The following is a 25,970-nucleotide window of genomic DNA, read 5'->3' as shown; positions in this document are numbered from 1 at the left end:
TTGCAGATTTAAAGATTATCTTCAGATTTTGACAAAAGTAATAAATTAGAAGTAATATTAATAAGACTATTTAAAAAATTTAAGTGTACCTGAGAGTGTCAGTCTTGTAAGTTTAGGATTTGTTGACAAAGCATCAGAAGCAACCATAGAGATATTATTATCATCAAGTCGAAGCTCCTGGAGATTTTTAAGAGGAAATATTAAGTCAGAAGTAAGTGCTCGAAGGAAATTATGAGAGACATCAAGTTTTGAGAGGTTTGTAAGATGTGCCAGTGATGCACCAGAAACTGCAACCATTCTATTGTGGGCAAGATCAAGTTGCATTAATGTTCCAACTGCTCTGAATGCATGATCTTCAAGGACGTCAATTTGATTATGATGTAAAGACAAAGAAGTTAGTTGATCCAATCCAGCTAATGCACCACGTGAAACACTACTGAGTTGATTATGCGCTAAAGTCAAAAGTTTTAGACTTGGTAATCGAGGCAGTGTTTTGGGTCCTAAAGGGCCTGCCAAGGAGTTTCCACTTAGATCTAATTCTTCTAAAGCTCTAAACCCTCTCAAAGAAGAAACAACTCCAACTCCAAGCCTATTTCCTTGAAGTCTTAAAATCTTTAGCAGTGGGAGTCGTATAAAAGCATCTGGTGATATTGAAGTGAGTACATTGTCGCTTAAGTCCAGGAACGTAATGCTTGACAGACCCTGAAACAAACAGTAGTCCATGTTTAACAGAATAATAATGAGAATAACTAAGCAATTCTTAAAGAACAAAATAAATCATTTTTGGTTTAAATAAATAAAACAAATACCATATGAAACTTGTTATGCTATCAGTCAAATACAGAGTGATTCAGAAGAAAAGGGAAATAATTTGAACATTGATTCTAAAATCACCTCTCATGCTCATCTTCTTAGAGGAAATTTCAATAATATCAATTATATGTTGAAAACATCCATATACACTCAGTGGTGCAAATACGTCTACCATGGTCTATTCTCATTAATTAACAATTAACAAGTACCAGGTGATTCAAAGAGGACTTCAGAACTTTGAAGGCACATAGGGGTTTATTTAGAGAACTTATAGATTTGGTTGAGGTGTTGTTTCATAGTGAAACCCATCAAATTTTGACTTGCTAAGTTCTTTAGTACTGAAATCAACCACCAGCACTGTCACCAGTTATTAAAAATGGATACATTTACTGGTGTGGAATATGCTCACTGTGTGTTTTAGTTTCACGATCTGCAGTCAGCAACTGCAGTTCAACATAATTTTCATAAAGAGCAAAGTAGGCATACAACTTACTCTTGGCACCAAACCTTCATTGAGACTAGAGTTTCGCAAATGACTGTTTTGCACGTATTATATAATTGATTGCATTTGAAGCCATACAAACTAACCATGGTTCAACACATTACAGATGACGACAAAGTTGCTCGGGTGCAGTTTTGTGTGGTAATGATGGATACAATTGCAGACAGTAATACATTTCTAGACATTGTAATTTAGTCAACATTACATATCAGTGGCAGGTTGAACACCCATAATTGCCAAATATGGGGTAGTGAAAACCCTCGTGAAACTTTTGAGCACATTCGTGACAATCCTAAGATCAATTATTTTTGTGGCAATCCTTTTTCCAGGAGGCAACCGTAAATGGTATTGTTTATATGGACATGCTTAAAAATTTTCTAATTCCTCAATTAGAAGATGATAACCAAGATGGATGCCATTACTATCAGCAAGATGGGACACCATCTTACTACCACCTAGAAGTCTGAGATTTTCTTAATAGTTTATTCCAAGATTGATGGATTGGTTGTGAAGGTTCAATTATTTGGCCACCTTGCTCTTCAGATTTGACCCTGCTAGATTTTTTCTTCTGAGGTTTCATTAAAAATCGGGTTTATGTCCCACCTAAATCTTTTGATCTTGTTAAGCTAAACTCAAATTAATGCCTGATTTGCTGGCTACATTCTGGAATGAAATTGACTTTATGTGGGATGTATGACATATTACAAATGGAAGTCGCATTACAAATGTAAGTTACAGAAATTTAAAATAACCATTCACAATAAACTTGATGTGTTTTTCTATGAAGTGGGGCCTCGATCAAGTCTGTAATTTATCTCAATCAATTTTTATATGCTTTTGAGGTTGTGAAGTCCTTTTTGAATTACCCAGGTAAGTATTTGCAATTTCTTCTGGGTTCCAGTCAAGATTAACATTATTAACTGTCATCTATTTCTCTTTATTAAAATTCATAAATGAGCATTACTATGTTGTTACTAAGAGAATAAAAGTAAATACCTTACGTAATAAAACTGTAGTCACTTTTTCAGAACACTGATTTGAATTGATGTATAAAAGATAAACAGTTTTTCATATAAAATTTAGTAATTAATTATAATTTAGTTATTAAAGTTTCATGAAAATATTAGCAACCTAAAATTCAAGTGTAAATAATTATTTTAGTAATCAACTAAGTATATTAATATGACAAAATATTATACAAGGAAAATCGAAAAAGTGAAGGGAAATTTTTATTTCCCTCCCAATTATATGTATTACAACTCCCTGGCTGTTCTGCTATAAATCAAAACTTTGTGTCATCTAGACAACAGGAGTATTGTTCCATTATTAGCTGTTTGTAGTTATGTTTAAAAAGGAATTTAAAATGAGTGCTTGTTTGCTTAAATGCACAAAGGAAGAAATGTGAGCAGTGTTACATTTTCTCAACTCAGAAGGGAGGAAAGTAACAGATTATTTGTACATTTAAATAGCAATATGGAGAGAATTGTTAGAATGGAAGCAAGTTCTACAACTGGATTGATCACTTTAAAAATTGGAATTTCACTTTGTGATGAACAATGGAAAGGAAGGCCATCCATTTCAAACAGTAACATTTAAGTTGTTAAACAAATGACTCAGCATAATTGTAGAATTAAAGTAATTGAAGTTGCACGTGAAGTTGAATAAAGTACAAACCACTGTTCAGTATTTTCAATTATGTATGATTCTTTAAACTTTGCTTGTTTGAAATTTTTCAAGAACATTTTGACACTTTATGAAGATGAAGGGGGGGATCATTTCTGAAGCAGATAATAACTGCTGATGAGACAGACATAGGTCTATCATTCTGAATAAGCGGAGTTTAATATGGAAACATCCTTCATCTCCTATGGCAAAAAATTCAAAACTCACATATCTCCAGGAAAGATGATGATAGTGATATTCTAGGATATGGAAGGCCCAGTTTTTATTCACTTCATACGTAAAGGTGAAATAGTGATTAGTGAAACTGCTGTGATCATTAAATGCAAAATTCAAGTACAAAAGCAAATAAATAAGCAGTTTCAAACAAGTGATTTTGCTTCAGGATAATCATCATTATACAGCCAACAAAACAATCCTTTATCTTAGAGATCTTAATTTTGACTTTTATACTACTTCTGGTTCAGTATGATTTTGAGCCAGGTCAGGAGTACTAGGGAGAGGGGCAATCCTGAACTGGCTTCGAAAAATTTTCATCTTTTTGGTCCTGATAAATAAGCTGTAAGGGAATTATTTTTGTTCTGTTGACGAAATCATAGAAGTAGTGCAAACAGCTACACACCAGACTGAAAATTTCTTTTCTTTTTCTCTGCTTGTTAAAAAAAAGCATGTTAAAAAATGGATAAAAGAAGGAAGGGTTCATGTTAAAAAAGAAATGTTTCACGCATATTTCATTTACGTGGGAAAATAAAATAAATAGTACTCGTATGTTAAATCGCACTTTACTTTTTGTCTTATCCTTGTATTAATATTGTAAACTTTTGGTCAGGGGATTTTAGAGTAATTAATTCAGCGTCAAATAATGGGCAGGCAAGAGTAGGTTTCGTGATGAACAAGAAAATAGGAAGGAGAGTAGAATATTTCAAGACGCATAGCGATAGAATCATTGTAATAAGGATAAAATCAAAACCTAAACCGACAACGATTGTTAACGTCTATATGCCTACAAGCGCCCATGATGATGATGAGGTAGAGTGTGTATACGAAGAGATTGATGAAGCAATTAAACACGTAAAAGGAGATGAAAATTTAATAATAGTTGGAGATTGGAATGCAAGCATTGGAAAAGGCAAGGAAGGAAATATAGTGGGTGAATACGGGCTGGGCAAAAGGAATGAAAGAGGGGACCGACTTATAGAGTTTTGCACGAAGTATAATTTAGTAATTGCCAACACCCAATTTAAAAATCATAATAGAAGAATACACACTTGGAAAAAGCCAGGCGATACTGCAAGGTATCAGATAGATTATATCATGGTTAAGCAAAGATTTAGAAATCAACTCGTTGACTGTAAAACTTACCCTGGAGCAGACATTGATAGCGACCATAATTTGGTGATAATGAAATGTAGATTGGGGTTAAAAAACCTGAAGAAAAGGTGTCAGATGAATCGGTGGAATTTAGAGAAGCTTGAGGAAGAGGAGGACATCGCAAGAGGTCTGAGTAAAAAAGATAAGGTAGAAAATGTAGAAGAAGAATGGGAGAATGTTAAAAAGGAAATTCTTAAATCAGCAGAAGCAAACTTAGGCGGAATAAAGAGAACCGGTAGAAAACCTTGGGTTTCAGACGATATATTGCAGCTGATGGATGAACGTAGAAAATATAAGAATGCTAGTGATGAAGAAAGTAAAAGGAACTATCGAAAATTAAGAAATGCTATAAACAGGAAGTGCAAACTGGTGAAAGAAGAGTGGATTAAAGAAAAGTGTTCAGAAGTGGAAAGAGAAATGAACATTGGTAAAATAGACGGAGCATACAGGAAAGTTAAGGAAAATTTTGGGGTACATAAATTAAAATCTAATAATGTGTTAAACAAAGATGGTACACCAATATATAATACGAAAGGTAAAGTCGATAGATGGGTGGAATATATTGAAGAGTTATACGAAGGAAATGAATTAGAAAATGGTGTTATAGAGGAAGAAGAGGAAGTTGAGGAGGATGAAATGGGAGAAACAATACTGAGATCTGAATTTAAGAGAGCATTAAAAGATTTAAATGGCAGAAAGGCTCCTGGAATAGACGGAATACCTGTAGAATTACTGCGCAGTGCAGGTGAGGAAGCGATTGATAGATTATACAAACTGGTGTGTAATATTTATGAAAAAGGGGAATCTCCGTCAGACTTCAAAAAAAGTGTTATAGTCATGATACCAAAGAAAGCAGGGGCAGATAAATGTGAAGAATACAGAACAATTAGTTTAACTAGTCATGCATCAAAAATCTTAACTAGAATTCTATACAGAAGAATTGAGAGGAGAGTGGAAGAAGTGTTAGGAGAAGACCAATTTGGTTTCAGGAAAAGTATAGGTAGGGACAAGGGAAGCAATTTTAGGCCTCAGATTAATGGTAGAAGGAAGATTAAAGAAAAACAAACCAACATACTTGGCGTTTATAGACCTAGAAAAGGCATTCGATAACATAGACTGGAATAAAATGTTCAGCATTCTTAAAAAATTAGGGTTCAAGTACAGAGATAGAAGAACAATTGCTAACATGTACAGGAACCAAACAGCAACAGTAACAATTGAAGAACATAAGAAAGAAGCCGTAATAAGAAAGGGAGTCCGACAAGGATGTTCCCTATCTCCGTTACTTTTTAATCTTTACATGGAACTAGCAGTTAATGATGTTAAAGAACAATTTGGATTCGGAGTAACAGTACAAGGTGAAAAGATAAAGATGCTACGATTTGCTGATGATATAGTAATTCTAGCCGAGAATAAAAAGGATTTAGAAGAAACAATGAACGGCATAGATGAAGTCCTACGCAAGAACTATCGCATGAAAATAAACAAGAACAAAACAAAAGTAATGAAATGTAGTAGAAATAACAAAGATGGACCACTGAATGTGAAAATAGGAGGAGAAAAGATTATGGAGGTAGAAGAATTTTGTTATTTGGGAAGTAGAATTACTAAAGATGGACGAAGCAGGAGCGATATAAAATGCCGAATAGCACAAGCTAAACGAGCCTTCAGTAAGAAATATAAGTTTTTTACATCAAAAATTAATTTAAATGTCAGGAAAAGATTTTTGAAAGTGTATGTCTGGAGTGTCGCTTTATATGGAAGTGAAACTTGGACGATCGGAGTATCTGAGAAGAAAAGGTTAGAAGCTTTTGAAATGTGGTGCTATAGGAGAATGTTAAAAATCAGATGGGTGGATAAAGTGATAAATGAGGAGGTATTGCGGCAAATAGATGAAGAAAGAAGCGTTTGGAAAAATATAGTTAAAAGAAGAGACAGACTTATAGGCCGCATACTAAGGCATCCTGGAATAGTCGCTTTAATTTTGGAAGGACAGGTAGAAGGGAAAAATTGTGTAGGCAGACCACGTTTGGAATATGTAAAACAAATTGTTAGGGATGTAGGATGTAGAGGGTATACTGAAATGAAATGACTAGCACTAGATAGGGAATCTTGGAGAGCTGCATCAAACCAGTCAAATGACTGAAGACAAAAAAAAAAAAAAAAAAATATTGAGATTCTATAATCAATGGGTATATTTGGGTACATATTATTTATATCAAAGTTAATCATTTTAGTTTCATTATTAATTATTTTTAACTTATTTAATTTATTAATTCATACCTGTTTTTATATTATATTTTTATTCTAAATTTATCTTTGATCTAATTGCTTTATGAATAATTACAGTAATAATATAACTTGGGGTTGTTTTGAAATTAATTATTGGTCTCATAGGTATACCTTCAATTTTGTGAAATCTGTAAGATTTGGAGCGTAAGGTGTATATATGGGTATAACCTGCTATGATATTTTAATTTATTATTATAATTAAATATTTCCTTGTATTTGACTATGAGATCTTTTGTAATGTTTAAAACTTTATTGTTGGGTTATTAATTTTTTAAAAACTATTTTCATATAATATTCATTGGATTTATAAATTGAAATAATAACAGGAGTTTTCGTTTTATTGGATTCTTCCGGTATTTATAAAATTAAATGCTACAATTGCAAAAAGATTACAAAATGTAAAGAGCTAATAGAGTTATTGTGTAAATTGTAAACAGTTAGAATTTATAAAAGATATAACTGAGGATGGGCTTAGGCCCAAAAGCGTTTTGATGAAGTAAAAGATTAAAGGTCAGAGTGTTTCTCTAATTCTATGCTTTGCAGAGGCTGAAAGAATATTATATTGTATATATATTTGGGGGTAACATTTAGGATCAGACTTTGTAACTTTTCTCCAAAATGAAAACTTTAACAAAAGTCAGATTGAGCCTTCACGGGGTGCGCTTTGAGATATCCAAAACAAATAGGAGAAATTAGTCCAGTGAACTGAATCTAAACGAACTTCACAGCTTTATTTATCATGAAATCACACCTCACTAGATCACATTTAGAGTTGTAACTTGGAACCTAGTTTGACAGGTGACGTCTTGAGAGGCATCCCTGAAAGGTCATTAAAGAAATATTCCACTGGCTGAACCAAGCAACACTAGAGTTCAGTCAGAAAAGGCAGTATTCGAATACAGAGGGCTGCCACTTAGAAGATAAAATGCAATTGGAAGCATTGGAATGCCCTAACACTACACACACAAATAAGAAAAATATATACATAATGTAAACTCACTGCTGCAGACTGGTAAACTAAAAATAAATAACTGACCGATTGAACCAACACAAAATTCTCATCATGGGTCTGCCGGAATAAGAAACACTGACCAGGATGCCTGGAATCTCAAAGATATAGACTCTGCAAAGGTATACCTGGAAAGTGAATGGTGAAAAATGTCCCACAGTTTGGAATAGCCTTTTTAGTCAGCCTCAAAATAGTAAACTCTATACAAGAATTCAATTCACAATCCCCAAGAATCTCAACATGCACCTCAAATGCGTTTAATAAAATCTATACTATAATAAACACCCATGCATTCACTAATAATAAAAATAATTCTCCAAAAGACCGTAAAGAAGCAGAAAGGTTCTGATATCTACTCGACCTAGCTATAAATAACATCCCCAAAATCCATGTTAAACAATTAATTGAAAACTTCAATGCTCAACTAAGCAGAGGAAGAAGATCACAACATCATTGGAAAATGGCCTGCCCAAAAGAAAACAAACAAAAATGGACAGAGATTCATTGATCTCTGTAAAAACCACACCCTAATCTTGAAATCCACATATTTCAAGAGCAAACCTCAAAAAAATCAAAACCTGGAAACACCTTGATCACACTAAAAGAGAATGGTAACTAGACTGTGTCTTCATGGATAAACACCAACACAGGAGATCTACAATATAAAAGTTCTCCAAGGAGTAGACACTGGATCCAATAACTATATAGTCAAAATTAAATTTACTTACCAAAGAAAACAACAAACCCAAGCCCCTAAAACTAAAAGAAATATGGATTCTATCTGACTAAATCAAGAATGAAAATGACCAAAAAACAACCAAAAACATAGCAATCACGGATAAACTTGATCTAGTCAACAGATTAAACAAATCGCAGAAGAATTAGCCACAACAAAAATCTGTACAAAAACATCAATGTTGGAATGACAAATGTGACTGAACAGTTGAAAATAGACATCAAGCATTGCTTTTCACTAATTCCAAAAATTAGAAATATCCTTCCAAAATCTAGTAAAACAAAGAAAAGAAACCACCCAATCCCTAAGGAGAATAAAGAGACTACATCATTAAAACACACTGAAGTCAATAGAAGAAGAATTCAATACAACACAGTCTAGAGATACTAAAATAACCTTCAAAAATGAGTTCCAAAATTACAATTCCCAACCTTATTAACAAAGAATAAAAACTGGCTCATGAAAATAAAGAAAACATGGAAATCCTTGTTAAATATTTCAACAAACTCCTAAATTGTGAAGAATCAACAGAATTCTTAAACTTTAACAGCAACATCCCAGTAACAACATTGGAAAACATCAACTGTCCCACAATCAAAGTAGTCTACCAAGCACTGGGTGAGATGAAGAATTAGCAGCATGAGAGGGTCAGACTTGGAGAGATGTGAAAACATGCAGGAAGATCAGCAAAAATTGCTCTTCATCAACAGCTTGTCAATATCTGGATCAAAGAAGAACTACCAGAACAGTGGATGACATCCCTCATCCATTTGCTACAAAAAAAAGAAGACAAAACAGACCCTAACAATTACAGGGAAATCTCACTCCTAGACACAACATAAACATTCTTTCAAGAATCATCCTCAACAGGATCGGACCACCACTCAAGAAATAACTAGGAGAATACCAGGGAGGTTACATCAATGTCATTTGCAAAAATGACATCAATGAAACTAAATCACAGATATTAGAACTTCAAAACATTGCAAATAAAATTGGCCTAAAAATTATATTTGAAAAGGCAGAAATTATGCCCTGAAAAAATAACACAGTTAAAAAGAAAAACTGTAATGAAATCAAAATAGTAACCCAATTTAAATATTTTGGAGAAATAGTAACAAACAACCTAAATAAAAATTCCTTTATCCAAATAAGAAGAAATAAACTAGCTAAAGCTCAAAAATTAACCTGGTACACTTAAAATAAAAATGCCTATCAATAAATGCAAAGATAAGACACTAAAACACAGTTATAAAACCATAAACCACTTATTCAGCAAACATTCTTCCACCTCAACAAACAATCAAAGACATACAGATTCCAGAAGATTGAAAGAATAATAGGAAGAACTTGCATTGATAAAAAGTACTAGAAAGATGGGCAGTGGTGGATTGTGCCAAACAAAGTTGTATACAAAGAGTTAGAATCCATCACTGATACCATGCATGAGAGGAGATTAGGATTCTTTCGACATATCATGAGGATGTAATATTCAAGACTTCTGAAACTGCTAATATAGTACAATCTTGACTCGAAAATCACCAAGTCAGAATGCAGATGGGTCAGAGAAATAAGAGAGGATCTGAAAGAAATTGACCTTGCACCAATAGATGCCACAGATAAGATAAAATTAAAGGAGAAAATCATGAACACTTGCTTCACACTCACAAGATAAAAACTCACAACATGAACATTTTCAACACTAGAAAGGGCGCAAACATCAAAATGTATGGAAAAGTAGTGGGAGGACCACATGGCCCAAATAGTCGCATCAAAGAGACTTGGAAAAAAGACTGACTAAAATGATACTCATAAAAGATGATAAAAGGTCATAAAAGATGTTGATAATAATAATAATAATAATATATATTTAACCCACCAGGCTGGTCTAGTGGTTAACTTGTCAGAAATAAGTTGTTTTAACAGCTGATTTCCAAAGTTGAAGGTTCTCAGGTTGAAATCCTTGTAAAAATCAGATGTTTTTATACGAATTTAAAAACTAAACTGTGTATATACTTGTATATTTACTTGTATATTTTACTTGTATATTTTGGTGGTTGGGGTTTAATTAAACATACGTCTCAGGAATGGATGATCTGAGTCTCTACCAGACTACACTTTGCTTACATGTCATAAATATAATTATCTCATTGGGTCATGGTGAAATAAGTTTATATGATGATTACGAAAGGATGTGAATTTACATCTTTGTATATTTTTCTCAGAATAAAAAAAACATATATGATAACAAATCGACACTTTACCGTAAAAACTATTGAATTATTTTTTATGGAAATAGTTTATTAATATTTATGAATTTAGGCAATCAGAGATCAAGATCACACAGTAACAACATATATTCACATTTGCCAGTTCACAGAGTTGTTACTATATTTCAGTTTAAAACTAGTTTTTTTTTTTTTTAATGAATTTGAATGTTTTTGAAATATGAAACTTTTTCTTCTTAGTGTGGAAATTTCAAAACAAGGAGCAGCACAAATACCAACACATTCACAGCAATAATATCGTGATTCCTTTCTTATGTTGATTGCATAACAAACAATACATCTTATTGGTGCAGTTTTTTTTTGTGTGTCTGGAATATGTGACTGGAAATGTCATTCTCAGAGTATGAGAGGATTATCTCCTACAGAGGACCTATGTTTTTTCAGAATGACTTTATGATGAATTTCAAAATTTTATTCAATAAGGGACTTCTCTGAATTGGAAGAGGAGTGCACAGGACAATAAGGTTTCTAAAAGTGTAAATAATTATTTATCCATTTCAGTTTTTGTATTTATTGGTTGCAGCCCTAAAAAATTTTCATATTTATTATTTCAAAATTATATTTAGGGAAACCAAAAAATAATACAAATTTAGAGTTTTGATTTCATAAGTATAATTTTTTCTAATTTTAATTTTCAAAATAATTACAACATTTTTTTTTTAATTTGGTAACCTGAGCAATTACTTGATCAACTTTAATCTGTTTTATACTTTAATATACTGTAGTAGATACGCTTAGGATCATGAAAACACAAGATCTAATGTCAGAAAGCAGTTTCGGACAGCTAATGACCTATGTAGGGTTAAAGTCCACACTGCATTATAAGTTCTATAGTTAATTAGTTATTACTTTGCGAGTTATTAAGACCTGTTCAGATGCTAATTCAATCTATGGAGAGACGTTAATATTAAGGTTAGATTTTTGTGTTGAGAAGTTAGGGATAAATTACCAAAGTATGGCAATACTTAACATTCCCGCAGGACATGTGGCTTAATTTATGTTTTAATGTAATCATACTTACAACAGAGAGAGACTACACCACATGTTACACAGTGCTATTCTTGTGTACACTGGATAATCACATTATGAAGAGGACTGTCGGTTATCTTCAACTGACTTTGAACAACTATTAAGATTAGTTTATAGTTTAACCATAAAAGTTTAACCTATCTCCAAAGAATAGATTGTCATCTTAACTGGTCACCATAACTTGCAAAACTTGTTAGATAATTTAGAATACTGATATCACAACTCAGACTTTCACCTTGCACAGTTCATAGCTGTCCAAACCTGTTTTCTGTTATTTAGATCTTGTATTTTCCTGATCCTAAGCATATATATTGTGGTATATTAAAGTATGAAAAAAATTGAAGCTGGCTTCAATCCATTTGAAGTGTCCCAAAAACACATAGCAGGTTGCTTGACCAATTCAAAAAAAATTGAAACTTGTCCACTTTTTCCTACATGTTTCAGGACCTTAAAACTATTATTTTTAAGTTTTTTATTTAAGATTTTTAATTTTGCATGAAAAGGTTTGTTTGTTTGTACCAATTTTTTTTATGTCTGAATTAGTTTATTCAACCTTTTAAATTTTATTCCCTCAATATCAAAAATTTCCCACTTCTAGCTGGCTATGCCAGCTAGAAGGAAAAGGAAAATTCATATAAATATCATAAAAATTTGATTATTTTTACTTTTTATCGTTATGTAACACTAGTACTGAAATCAGTACTTGACCTTTTTTCTAAAATGAAGGTGTTTTATTAAAACAAAGATTTTATAAATTTTAAACATGTAACTTTTATTAGAAGTTAGTAATAATAAATACAATAATTATCAACGAAAATATTCTAATAAAAAAACACACACAAATAATAAAAGAAAATGTATGAAGTACACTTAAAAATGATTATAAGAGTATAAAATTTAATTAACAAGCAGAAAACATTCTGGATGTTAAATATTTAAGGTTTAATATTATGTTTTTATCCATTTGTTTTTATTAAATATTCAACTTTAGATATTACATTTCTATTCATCTGTTTTTATTTTATTACAAATTAATTTTTTCTTCAATCTTATCTAATGTTATTTTATCCCTTTTAAGTTTGTAATAAATTAAAATGGAATGAAAAGGTTTATTCAACAAAATTTAAGGAAGGGACTTTTTATTAAAAATAATTAAATAAAGAAATTAAAACTGATTATAATCCTTCTGATATTTTTACAACATTAAAAAAGCATATGTTAAATAAGAGAATTATTCTTTCAATGCATGCACTAATTAATTAAAATTATTAGAAAAAAGTAAAAAAATTTAAATCTATAAAATTTAAAAAAATATATATATTGAAATAAAAAAAACTTGTTTAAAGCTTAAATTCTGAGACAAAAAATATTTATATTTTGTAGAATTGTTTTTTACCCACTACCCCAGGAGGATGGTAATGTGTTTGGATTATTACAAATTTATTTGTACGTGCACTTATGAAAAAAATATGGCAAATGATGTAGCTATTTTAAGTTTACAAAACCAAAAATGTTTGTAACTATCAAATAGAGCTGTAAGCTTCTGTGGTGAATTGAATTTTTCTTGATGAATTGATTCATCAAGAAAAAAGTACTTTGATAGAGAAAATGCTATTAGGTAGTTTATGTTGTTCATGAGATTTAAGAATACTGAATGTTGTAATATCAAATTTCAAATTAAATTTATTCTTATAATTTATGACATTTGGCTTTTTCTTTAGTCTATTGGGAATCAATTATGTAATAATTCTCTAAAAAATTCTAGTAATTTAGTATAGATTATCTCTTTAATTATCACATTTATTCAGGTATTAAACAAGAACATAGTCTATAGTCTGGTTGAAAAGGGTCTAAAAACATTATGCGATAAGCTGGCAAATCACTAATTAACCCTGAATATTAATTATACATAATATAGCGATTCTTGAATAAAAACTGTCAACCATCTGAATCTAGTTTGAAAATTTATGAGAATTGCAAAAAATTAAATCTTGCAGCTATCTGGTGTTACAAAAATGAAATACTTGAGAATTAAAAAAGTAAATGGATTGAGCATGTTAAGAATTTAAATTGTAAGCTTATAAAAATGATCTACATATTTGTGACATTACAGAGCGTTTTTAGTTTGAAAATAATGAAGCTTATATATTTTGCCTTGATGAAATTTCAATTTCACTACTGCATTTCTGATAGTCTATTTTTAAAACTAATACCAGATGTTTAATTATGAGGATACCAAAATTTAATTTGAAAATATTATGTAAGAGGAAGAAATTGACTCACTACAACTTCTATATAAAAGTTTAGGAATATTAACTATTGACAGACTGCATGAAGGTTAAATAATTACCTCAAAATTTATTATTTAATTTTTTTTTTATTACATGAAGGCTTTAAAATGGTAAAACAAGAATGCAGGCATGTAATGAGCTTAATATTAATTTATGAAAAAGCCTTAAATTTTATAATTTATATATTTTTTTTGTCTTCAGTCATTTGACTGGTTTGATGCAGCTCTCCAAGATTCCCTATCTAGTGCTAGTCGTTTCATTTCAGTATACCCTCTACATCCTACATCCCTAAAAATTTGTTTTACATATTCCAAACGTGGCCTGCCTACACAATTTTTTCCTTCTACCTGTCCTTCCAATATTAAAGCGACTATTCCAGGATGCCTTAGTATGTGGCCTATAAGTCTGTCTCTTCTTTTAACTATATTTTTCCAAATGCTTCTTTCTTCATCTATTTGTCGCAATACCTCTTCATTTGTCACTTTATCCACCCATCTGATTTTTAACATTCTCCTGTAGCACCGCATTTCAAAAGCTTCTAATCTTTTCTTCTCAGATACTCCGATCGTCCAAGTTTCACTTCCATATAAAGCGACACTCCAAACATATACTTTCAAAAATCTTTTCCTGACATTTAAATTAATTTTTGATGTAAACAAATTATATTTCTTACTGAAGGCTCGTTTAGCTTGTGCTATTCGGGATTTTATATCGCTCCTGCTTCGTCCATCTTTAGTAATTCTACTTCCCAAATAACAAAATTCTTCTACCTCCATAATCTTTTCTCCTCCTATTTTCACATTCAGCGGTCCATCTTTGTTATTTCTACTACATTTCATTACTTTTGTTTTATTCTTGTTTATTTTCATGCGATAGTTCTTGCGTAGGACTTCATCTATGCCGTTCATTGTTTCTTCTAAATCCTTTTTATTCTCGGCTAGAATTACTATATCATCAGCAAATCGTAGCATCTTTATCTTTTCACCTTGTACTGTTACTCCGAATCTAAATTGTTCTTTAACATCATTAACTGCTAGATCCATGTAAAGATTAAAAAGTAACGGAGATAGGGAACATCCTCGTCAGACTCCCTTTCTTATGTTCTTCAACTGTTATTGTTGCTGTTTGGTTCCTGTACATGTTAGCAATTGTTCTTCTATCTCTGTATTTGAACCCTAATTTTTTTTAAATGCTGAACATTTTATTCCAGTCTACGTTATCTAAAGCCTTTTCTAGGTCTATAAACGCCAAGTATGTTGGTTTGTTTTTCTTTAATCTTCCTTCTACTATTAATCTGAGGCCTAAAATTGCTTCCCTTGTCCCTATACTTTTCCTGAAACCAAATTGATCCTCTCCTAACACTTCTTCCACTCTCCTCTCAATTCTTCTGTATAGAATTCTAGTTAAGATTTTTGATGCATGACTAGTTAAACTAATTGTTCTGTATTCTTCACATTTATCTGCCCCTGCTTTCTTTGGTATCATGACTATAACACTTTTTTGAAGTCTGATGGAAATTCCCCTTTTTCATAAATATTACACACCAGTTTGTATAATCTATCAATCACTTCCTCACCTGCACTGCGCAGTAATTCTACGGGTATTCCGTCTATTCCAGGAGCCTTTCTGCTATTTAAATCTTTTAATATATAATTTGTAGGTCAGTCATATATTTTTATACATAAAATGATTGTTTTATTTTATGATTTTTAAAATAAATGATTATATTTGGTTATTAAATTAATATCTTGCTTAATTTATTCATTTATTTCTGAATTATCAGATCTGGTCCATTCTTTTACAGAAAATAAATTCAATTACTTTACTCATCTTACTACAATAGGTTTTTAAAGATTACTTTCCTAATATTTTTGGATATACGACTTTTTGATGTCAGTTCAATTATTAATCTGAAAATCAGAAAAGAATTGCTTCTATTTTATTTATTTATTTTTTTATGTACACCAGGTTACAGAGTAACAGCATAGTGACATGATGTCAACTGTACTCTCTGTAGGCTCTGCAGAGACGTAAATGAACCGGTAAATGTGTAGTCTTGCACAGACTCAGGCCACTCACTCCAAAGACGTATGATTTATTGAAACACAACCACTACCTGCATTCAAATCAATTTAAAAGCCTTTACAAGGACTTGAACCTTACAACTCTCGACTTTGAAAATCAGCTGATTTGTGGTGAATTTTAACCCGGCGGGTTATTACTTCAAAGGTGTAAAAGTAAATCCATATTTATTAACTGTATTATCTTTCGTGCAATGTTATATTAGTAATAAGGAAACTAATTCTGATCGGCTGGTTTATTAGTTACCACAATTTTTTATTAATAAAACTGCAATTTTAAAAATAAATTTAAAAAAATTTTAACGGTTTGATTTGCGTTAAAATTTTATTTCGAAAAAAATGCGTAATTATATTTCCTATAAAATTTGCACATTTTATTTTATTTTAAGGTGATTTAAAAAATAAATTATGTTATTTAATATCCATGCCTGTTTTTCGCCCATCCAACTTCCTTAAGTCAAATAGTAAGTTCCTTTGTAAAACTGTAATATTGTTAAGTTTTAAACTACAGGTATTAATTAGAGAGTAAAAAGTTATACTTTTTGAGGAAGTTGTCATTTTCTAGAAAGGGAGTAAAAATTTTGACTAATTTATTTCCTTAAGAAATTCAAAAGAGTAAGGGTTATCGAAAAATTATTGATTTTTACAATTTAAATGCAATGTGTAACTTGCGAGTAAAATATTTTTTTAAAAATAAAAAAGTATTTTTTGTTACTGGAGTGAGATGAGCAAAAACGTTTATTTTGGTTTGAAGACCTATTGATCTAGAAAATATAGATGTAAAAAACTGCTACTAAATTCTTCTCTGAAACAAGATATAGCTAAAAAAATAAAGTTATATAAAGTAATTTCCAAGGGTGGGAGTGAGTATTAAAGAATACGTCTTGGTAATTTGTAATCTTCATAAAAAAAACTTCGACTTTTATAAGAAACAAATTTTTCTAAAGCGCTCCAATAAAGATCTGAAAATTTATTTTGCCCAAAATACTCCAACCCCTTTTTTCAATTTTTTCAAAAGTTTTAATACATTCTTTCCCGTCGAAGATAGGAAGAATGTATTAAAACTTTTGAAAAGTTTACCCGTCTACCAAGTTTTAGGAAAATCAGTCAACGGGGTCCAGACTTATAAGACCAAATACAGGCTAACATACATACGCAGAAACTTCTTTCTGACGAAAAAAAAATTTTTGAACTTGAAAGCACTGAAATAAAACATATTTTTCGCAATTATTTAAAATTTATTGAAATATACTTTTTTGTTAAAAATGAAAAAAAAATCTTAAGGCAAAAAACTTGGAAAAAGACCAATTTTTTAGATTCGTTTTGGTTGATCTAAATACTCTTTGTTATAGATAGCAGCATATATCGCTATAGTTGAGAAAGTAAAGAGTATCTTTCATTTGAAATTTTTTCAACGTTAATTTTCCTGAATTTTTTATGAAGAACCGGCGATGAAATAACTACGTGTTATGCAACACAAAAACTACAAAATTTTTCCTTTAGGGGAATTGTAAAAAAATATATATATGTGCATAGATAAAAAAATATGAAATAACTTTAGTAAATAAAAATATCGAATAGTTTGATCCAGATAAGGTGTGTGTCCAGCAATTTACAGTTTCGTTCTATATCGATGAAGAACAAGAACTAAAATATTTAGAAGGTAGCACAAATCTAAAGGAAGTACATTACATCTTCATATTAAATTATAATATATATATTTTAAAATTTAGTATTTCAGTCACGCGGTTTAATTCTTTTTTTTCCCCTACTCCCCTGAACCGTAGATACAGTTAAGTAAAATTCGGCCCAGGGAAGCATTCTTAAATTCTAAGGGAGCCTCCCCACCCACCGGCAGTTCGGCCCCTTCGGTTGGATCTTTTCTCTCTTGGCCTGCCTCCAATCCTCAGGAGGGGGCAACCGGGCTCGATTATGTCGTCCTCCCCCCAGGGACCGGGCGTCGGTCTTAAATCGTGCCAGCCACTAACCGCCGGGGAAGCGAACCAGGCCCGACTATTTCGTTCCCAGAACCTCATCCGGCGGCCGGGTCTCGATCTTTTATTTCTCCCTCGAAGTCCCTACCCGTTCAGCGGAACCGGCACACCTTTTTTTTTTGACTCTCCTCCTCTGGGCCGGTCCGACTGGTTGGTATTGCGCCACCCAGGGGAGTGCCTGTTGTACTCAAATGGGCCTTCCCACCTACCGGCTGTATGTCCGGCATGGCAGGTCGGCCCACCGGTCAGTTCTTTTGAGTCTATTGATATACCCATCTATATATATCGCCACGCCATACCGTGATTGACTTGACGTGACGATCGGGTCTTTTCTTTGATCTTTCCTATCAAGAAAACCCTTGGAGTCCCCAGTGGCTCATCGAAACTGGCACACCTCAACATGCCAGTCCTCACCACTGGGGCTATCCGCTCTTCCCTATACTAAGATCAGAACCCCAATCTCCTCTCTTCCAGGCATCTTCACTCTGCAACATGTGATTAATTAATCTGCCATTACCATCAGATGATAGATCGATGTCTATTAATTCTTCTCTCCATTTATGGCAGTCAGTAAATGCATGCTCAATATCATCTTCGCGATCGCAATACATACATTCCATCGATGCTCTTCTACCGATTCTGTGCAAGTAAAAATTAAAGTTGCCATGCCCTGTAAAGTATTGTGACAGGTGAAAATTCACTTCCCCGTGCTTCCTATATATCCAGCTTTTAATATCTGGGATGAGTCTCTTTGTTCTACCTCCAGGGCCATTCTCATTCCACCTGTCCTGCCACTTTGCCATTAGCCGCTGCCTTGATTCGTGAATTCCAACTCCCTGGTCTCTTTCAACTCTTAAAAGTGCCGATAAATCAATAGGTGGGACTCCAGCGAGCACACACAAAGCCTTATAGGAGACCGTCCTATATGCAGAAATCACTCCAAGCAACAGTCTCCTATGGGTCCTGATCATACGTGCCAGGTTTTTCTTTACTTGCACTGAAATCCACCAAACCGGTACCGCATAAAACATGGACGATATTACCGAAGATTCTTTGATGCCTTAGGCGCTCTTTGGTTTGTCATAATGATATTTAAAGATATTATCATTCTGTCAGCCCTGTTACAAACTTCATTTATATGTTCAGTGAAGGAACCGTTCCTCTGAAAGGTAACGCCTAGGTACTTAAGCTTATCAGTTTCTGCTATTGCTTCACCATTGATTCTGATATCCAGCCGATCAATGATCCTTCTTCCAGTGAAAGTGATAAATTTGCATTTATCAATGTTCAGCACTTAATTTTTATTACACAGCCAGTTTTCTATCATCTGTAATGCCAAATTGGCCTTATTTTGTACTTCCAGTGCACGTCTATCACTCGCAAGGATCACCAGGTCATCTGCATAGGCAATGACCTCGACTCCTGCAGAATAATCCAAATTTAGGATTCCGTCAAAAGTTAAAACCCATAATAACGGGCCCAAAACGGAGCCCTGGGGAACTCCACCGTGTATGTTGACTTCCAAATCTTCACTTTGCGTTGCAATTCTGCACGATCTGTGAGAGAGGTATGTCCTCACCTGTCTCTTAAGATATGGGCTTACGTTCTTAGCCGATAATGCACTGTGAATATAGCTCCGTTTGATGGAGCCTAAAGCATTCTTAACGTCTAGGGAGACAAGTAACGGAATCCCTCTTGTTCTCCAAGTACCTCTTCTGACATCTGCTATCCAAGTAGTTACTTTCTTTGCTGCAACACGGTGGAGCGTCCCTTCCAGAACCCGAATTGATTGACGCTTATACCCACGCCTTCTTCAATTTCGCATACGATTCTGTTGGCGAGCACTTCTCTACCGCTTTGCCCAAGTTATTTAAGAGACTCAGCGGTCTAAATCGAGACAGACCTTGATCATCACCGCCTTTAGGGAGGAAGACCACCCTGGCCTCTCTCCAACATCGCGGGAATGAATCGTTCTCCAAGCCGTAATTAGCTATACAGTCATCTCCCAGGCAAGCTGTTTTACAAGGCCTTTGAGTATTGCAGCAGGGATTCTATCAGTGCCGGGGCTCTTTTTATCACCGAGTTGTCCGATAGCGTTACTTAGCTCAGCAAGGGTAAACCTCCTCAGCTCATATTCAGGCAAGATGTCAGTTGTCTCTGCTGGACGTGGAAATAATTCGTCAAACTGTGCCATAGCCTGCCGTTCACAACACAGGCAGACGCCTGCCAAACCTCTTAGTAACTATCTTGTAGGCTTGGCCCCAGGGATCATTGTCCAGGAACCGGCACACCTGGGCATACCGGTCCTTACGGATGGGGCTGTTCGCCCTTTATTTAATTCTGTACTACGTAACTTAAAACAAGTTTCATAGATTTAGAAATCATCAATCTATATTTATGAATGTGCAGTTTTCCCTAAAAAGAATATTCACTTATTTAAAAAAAAAAAAAAAAAAAAAAAAAAAAAAAACAATATCGTGTTCTATCAGAACTGTTTTCTTATAATTCAACAAAATACTTAACATAAATTACGGTATTATTAATTAAAACATTTTTACACCAACTTATTTAAAATAAAATAAAAATATTATCTTTTACAAAAACTTTATTACACTGCACTGTCTATGAATTTTTAAATAATATAATGAGAATGTTTTAATAATAAATACGAGTAAATAAATACAAACTCTACACGTATTCTAAAATGCAGAAGCAATATTATACTTATCGCAGACTAACTTACCGTATCCTGAAAAAATGCAATAAGAACAAAACAGAAAAATCTGTTTAACGATTTTTTGTTTGTTTTCCATAACTGTTCTAGCTAGATTTGTAAAATTAGTTGTCCGGTTTTTTTTGTTTTTTAGTATTTATTTTATTAACTTAATGTCTATTCCTGACCATGATCGAAATATTAAATCGATAAAAATAAAATATTAATTTATTTAATGTTTTATAAAGACCATTCGTATTCAGTTAATTGAAATATATTATTCTGTATATAGCGACTGTTTATAGATTAGCTGTAATCAACGACATAATGCTAAATGCAGATGGGTGTCCCATCTGCATTGACCGTCCAAACGTCGCCATTGACCATTGACCGTGCAAACGTCGCTTGACCAAGAAATACAATATTTTTACTTTATGTTGTTTAAAAAGTCATACGTGTAAGGTACGTAACACAATTTACATTACTTTTATTTTTACTTCCTTGTATGAAGTAAAGAAAGTATTGTAATCGCGAAACATTTCGGTTCTCAGATTTCAACGGAAATATTCGTGTTGACTATTCCTGAATCCATTTTGACTAGTTTCGACGTGACGTTTGTAGGTACGTATGTATCTCGCGTAACTCAAAAACGATAAGCAGTAGGATGTTGAAATTTTGGATTTAGGACTGCTGTAACATCTAGTTGTGCAACTCCTGTTTTGATTGCAATCGACTGAACCAAAAGTATCCATAAAATCCAAAAGTGTCTCAAAATCCAAAAACACTTGGATTTTAGACTTTTTCTTAACTGCAGTAATAAACCCTTATCGAGAGCTTTTCAACGATATATCATAAGCGGTACTTATTTCCTTGACTCCAGAGTTATAGCCAAATAAAATCTTAGTTAATGAAATATTTGGATCTTACAAAGGGAAGGCACATCGGTTCGAATCAGACTTCATCTCCTTTTTTTTAAAATTTAATTAAATGGATTTATTAATAAATAATAACCTCTGATTGTAAAAAAAAAGATACGATAAATAATAATTCAATAATAACAATAAAAAACAAAATGAAAACATATCAAAATTTATTAACGAAATAAAATTTTATGTACTTTTCATTTAAAAAAAATGTGTATATGTAATTTAATAGGGGTACACAGAAGTCATGTGGTGTCCATATAGATTGTTTTTTTCCAGGTGACTGAGTAGTTCGTTGTTCATGTTTACCAGTATTGATCTGTAAGTTAATCATGAACTGTAAACTAATAACCTAACTACGTGTTTTTCTCCTGTAATGTTGGTGAAAGACAAACAAAAATAGTGATGAAGTCGTTCAACAATTTGAAGAAAAATTTCCTCAAACTCTAGCACAATCCAGACAGGCGATGTACAACCTGAATAAATAACTTGAGATAACTGGAAGCGTACATGAATTGCCAAGAACGGGGAAACCTAAAATGGGAGATCTACTACTGTTGAAAGTGAAGATAACCTAACAAACGTTGCCGAATCAGAGCCCAAAGAAATTTATCCATAAAAAATCTGCTATGATGAATATTTCTCGCAGTGTCTTGTATCGTATTTTGAAAGAATTAGAACTATAAACTTATCGTCCACAACTGTATCAAAGTTTAATAGAAGATGACTTCAGCAGGCGTGTTGAGTGAATGGTTTGTAATACCTGTGAGGCAGAGTCTAACTTTCAAAATCGCATTTTGTGAACGGATGAAGCTTCTTTTAAACTAAACGGTTGTATCAATCGTTATAACTGTGTTTACTGGAGGGAAACAAATCCGCACGAAGTACTTTAGCAAGAAATAACTGTTCCAAGCATCAATGTGTGGGCTGGTGTATGCATTGCCGGTTCATATATTTTCAATGGCACTGCAAGTGGTGATTCTTATCTTGAAATGTTACAAGAGGAGTAGTTTTACCTGAGCTACAAAATAATCCTTTGTTTGACACTATTAATTTAATTTAGCAACAAAATGGTCCTTCACTACATTACAGTTTACTGGCAATTTTGACGAGCGGATCAGAAGACATGGTACAATCGACTGGCCACCAAGATCATGTGATCTTACACCGGTAAACTTTCAATTTTGGGAAATTTTGAAAAATAATGTTTTCTCTCATAAGCCTAAAAATTTTCAACAGTTGAGATAAATAATCAAAGATGAATTTGAAGACTTAAACGTAACCAAAGATTTGAGTAAAAAATTTATGAAAAGTGTAAAAAACCTTGTGAAAAATGAATTAAGTACATTGACAGCATTTTGAGCAACTCTTGTAAGGTTTTAAAAAAATGTAAAATAAATTTTACTATGTATAAAAAATGTATTGTTGATTTAAGAGTACAAGAATTGCTTTCAGCTTTTGAAATATTATATTTCTCGATCAAGCGACTTTTGGGATATATGTATATGTGTGTGTGTATTCTATACAGAAGAATTGAGAGGAGAGTGGAGGAAGTGTTAGGAGAAGACCAATTTGGTTTCAGGAAAAGTATAGGGACAAGGGAAGCAATTTTAGGCCTCAGATTAATAGTAGAAGGAAGATTAAAGAAAAACAAACCAACATACTTGGCGTTTATAGACCTAGAAAAGGCATTCGATAACATAGACTGGAATAAAATGTTCAGCATTTTTAAAAAATTAGGGTTCAAATACAGAGGTAGAAGAACAATTGCTAACATGTACAGGAACCAAACAGCAACAGTAGCAATTGAAGAACATAAGAAAGAAGCCATAATAAGAAAGGGAGTCCGACAAGGATGTTCTCTATCTCCGTTACTTTTTAATCTTTACATGGAACTAGCAGTTAATGATGTTAAAGAACAATTTAGATTCGGAGTAACAGTACAAGGTGAAAAGATAAAGATGCTACGATTTGCTGATGATATAGTAATTCTAGCCGAGAATAAAAAGGATTTAGAAGAAACAATGAACGGCATAGATGAAGTCCTACGCAAGAACTATCGCGTGAAAATAAACAAGAACAAAACAAAAGTAATGAAATGTAGTAGAAATAACAAAGATGGACCACTGAATGTGAAAATAGGAGGAGAAAAGATTATGGAGGTAGAAGAATTTTGTTATTTGGGAAGTAGAATTACTAAAGATGGACGAAGCAGGAGCGATATAAAATGCCGAATAGCACAAGCTAAACGAGCCTTCAGTAAGAAATATAAGTTTTTTACATCAAAAATTAATTTAAATGTCAGGAAAAGATTTTTGAAAGTGTATGTCTGGAGTGTCGCTTTATATGGAAGTGAAACTTGGACGATCGGAGTATCTGAGAAGAAAAGGTTAGAAGCTTTTGAAATGTGGTGCTATAGGAGAATGTTAAAAATCAGATGGGTGGATAAAGTGACAAATGAGGAGGTATTGCGGCAAATAGATGAAGAAAGAAGCGTTTGGAAAAATATAGTTAAAAGAAGAGACAGACTTATAGGCCGCATACTAAGGCATCCTGGAATAGTCGCTTTAATTTTGGAAGGACAGGTAGAAGGGAAAAATTGTGTAGGCAGGCCACGTTTGGAATATGTAAAACAAATTGTTAGGGATGTAGGATGTAGAGGGTATACTGAAATGAAACGACTAGCACTAGAATGGGAATCTTGGAGAGCTGCATCAAACCAGTCAAATGACTGAAGACAAAAAAAAAAGTGTGTGTATATATATACATCATAAAGAAACAAATAAATATATATAAGTAGAAGAATTCAGGAAATGTTGATAAAATGAATACAAATAATTACATATAGTTTTCAGAAAACAATCTTCAGTTATCAAAACAATATTAAAAAAGGAAAAACTGAAATTACTAATATACGTTATATTTTATTTATTTTCCTATCTTTAAAATCCGCTGAATATTTAAAACTATAATAAGGAAAAATATTCTTCCAAAAATGAAATGTACTATAACGAAAAATGATATAATTCTTCAGGTTATTTAGTTTTTATTAATTCAAGATATTAACTAAAATTAGGGTATTTTAAAATAATTGGAGAATGATGATTGAAAAGATAATGGACGTTTACCCATTAATTTTTAAAACGTTAATATGATATTTTCTTCTCGTCATAAACATGAACTAGCCATACTTATTTGTGAAAATACCATGGATGTGTATAAACTCTAAAATTAAGTTTTCTATGGTAATACGAGTATAAGAATAATTTAAGATAGAAAAGCAATTGACTTTTCCACTAACTCTTCGGCAAGTTCATTTCCAGTTCTTTTTTAATTTTGTTTGATAACTCTTGGTAGCAATAAAAAGATATTATCTATACTATGGACTGATAGATATATTCCTTCAATGTATAATAATAATAATAATAATAATTGCTGTAAGAAAAGATGTTAAACTAACTTTTCTAAGTGAAAAATTGATATTTGTAGTTTGAAGTTTTTCCAGTCGAGTTATTAAGCAGTTATACGTACCTGTAATTTAGAAGTAGCCGCTGTATCTGTAACCAGATGTAAACTATTGACACCAATAAGACTTGCTTTACTGAAGGTAATGATGTTTTCAATACAACCAGTTCTTGTTATAGTTACACTTTTCTTGAAATCATGGTTTTTTTTTTCACGGGCAAACCATCTTTTTCGTAAATCTATCACATTTTAAATAAAAAAAATAAAATAAATTTTATTTTTGTTGATTCGTAGTGGTGTGGTAGCATCTCGGCCTTTCATCCGAGGGTTTCCAGTTCAAATCCCGGTTAAGCGTAGTATTCATTACAAAAGTTCAATTTCCATATTACCAAGTCCAACTTGGGAAAGCTTCGAAGCTTCTGCGGTAAATTAATTCATCAAGCGAAAAAAAACTTGCTTAAAAATGTAAAAAAGTAACAAACCTTTTGTTTCTTCAATAATTTCTGAATTTTTGAAATTTTTTCCAACAGATTAAGTATTTTTAATTATTATTTTCTTTTAATTTGAATTAAAAATCTCAAATTTAAAAAAAAAAAAAATTTTAAAAACTTTTTGGGATTCATTTTTTCTTAAAATTTACTTAATTTTTTCTTCTAAAAATTCAGACATGCTTTTAGTAACATATTTCAAAATGATAATGTAGTGAATGATATGTAGGTAAAAAATTACCACATCATTAACAAAAATCGAATTTTAGATCAAATAGTTTAAAAACCAGAGCAC

At 32.4% G+C, this 25,970-nt stretch overlaps 1 protein-coding gene across 2 annotated transcripts in view; it reads right to left on the bottom strand.

Moving 5' to 3' along the window:
• The window catches only part of LOC142319751 (uncharacterized), a 154,628-nt gene that overhangs the window by 3,935 nt on the left and 124,723 nt on the right, over window positions 1–25,970 (bottom strand). For both annotated transcript variants that reach the window (XM_075357377.1, XM_075357378.1), the window contains exon 4: window positions 90–702. In XM_075357377.1, the coding sequence (XP_075213492.1) occupies window positions 90–702 (613 nt within the window). The remainder of the gene's footprint in view (window positions 1–89; window positions 703–25,970) is intronic.

This window comes from Lycorma delicatula, chromosome 2, assembly GCF_047948215.1.
Source record: "Lycorma delicatula isolate Av1 chromosome 2, ASM4794821v1, whole genome shotgun sequence".
In the NCBI taxonomy this organism is placed as follows: Eukaryota; Metazoa; Arthropoda; class Insecta; order Hemiptera; family Fulgoridae; genus Lycorma; species Lycorma delicatula.
The sequence above is the reverse complement of the archived record's forward strand: the minus strand, read 5'-3'. Positions and strand labels throughout refer to the sequence as shown.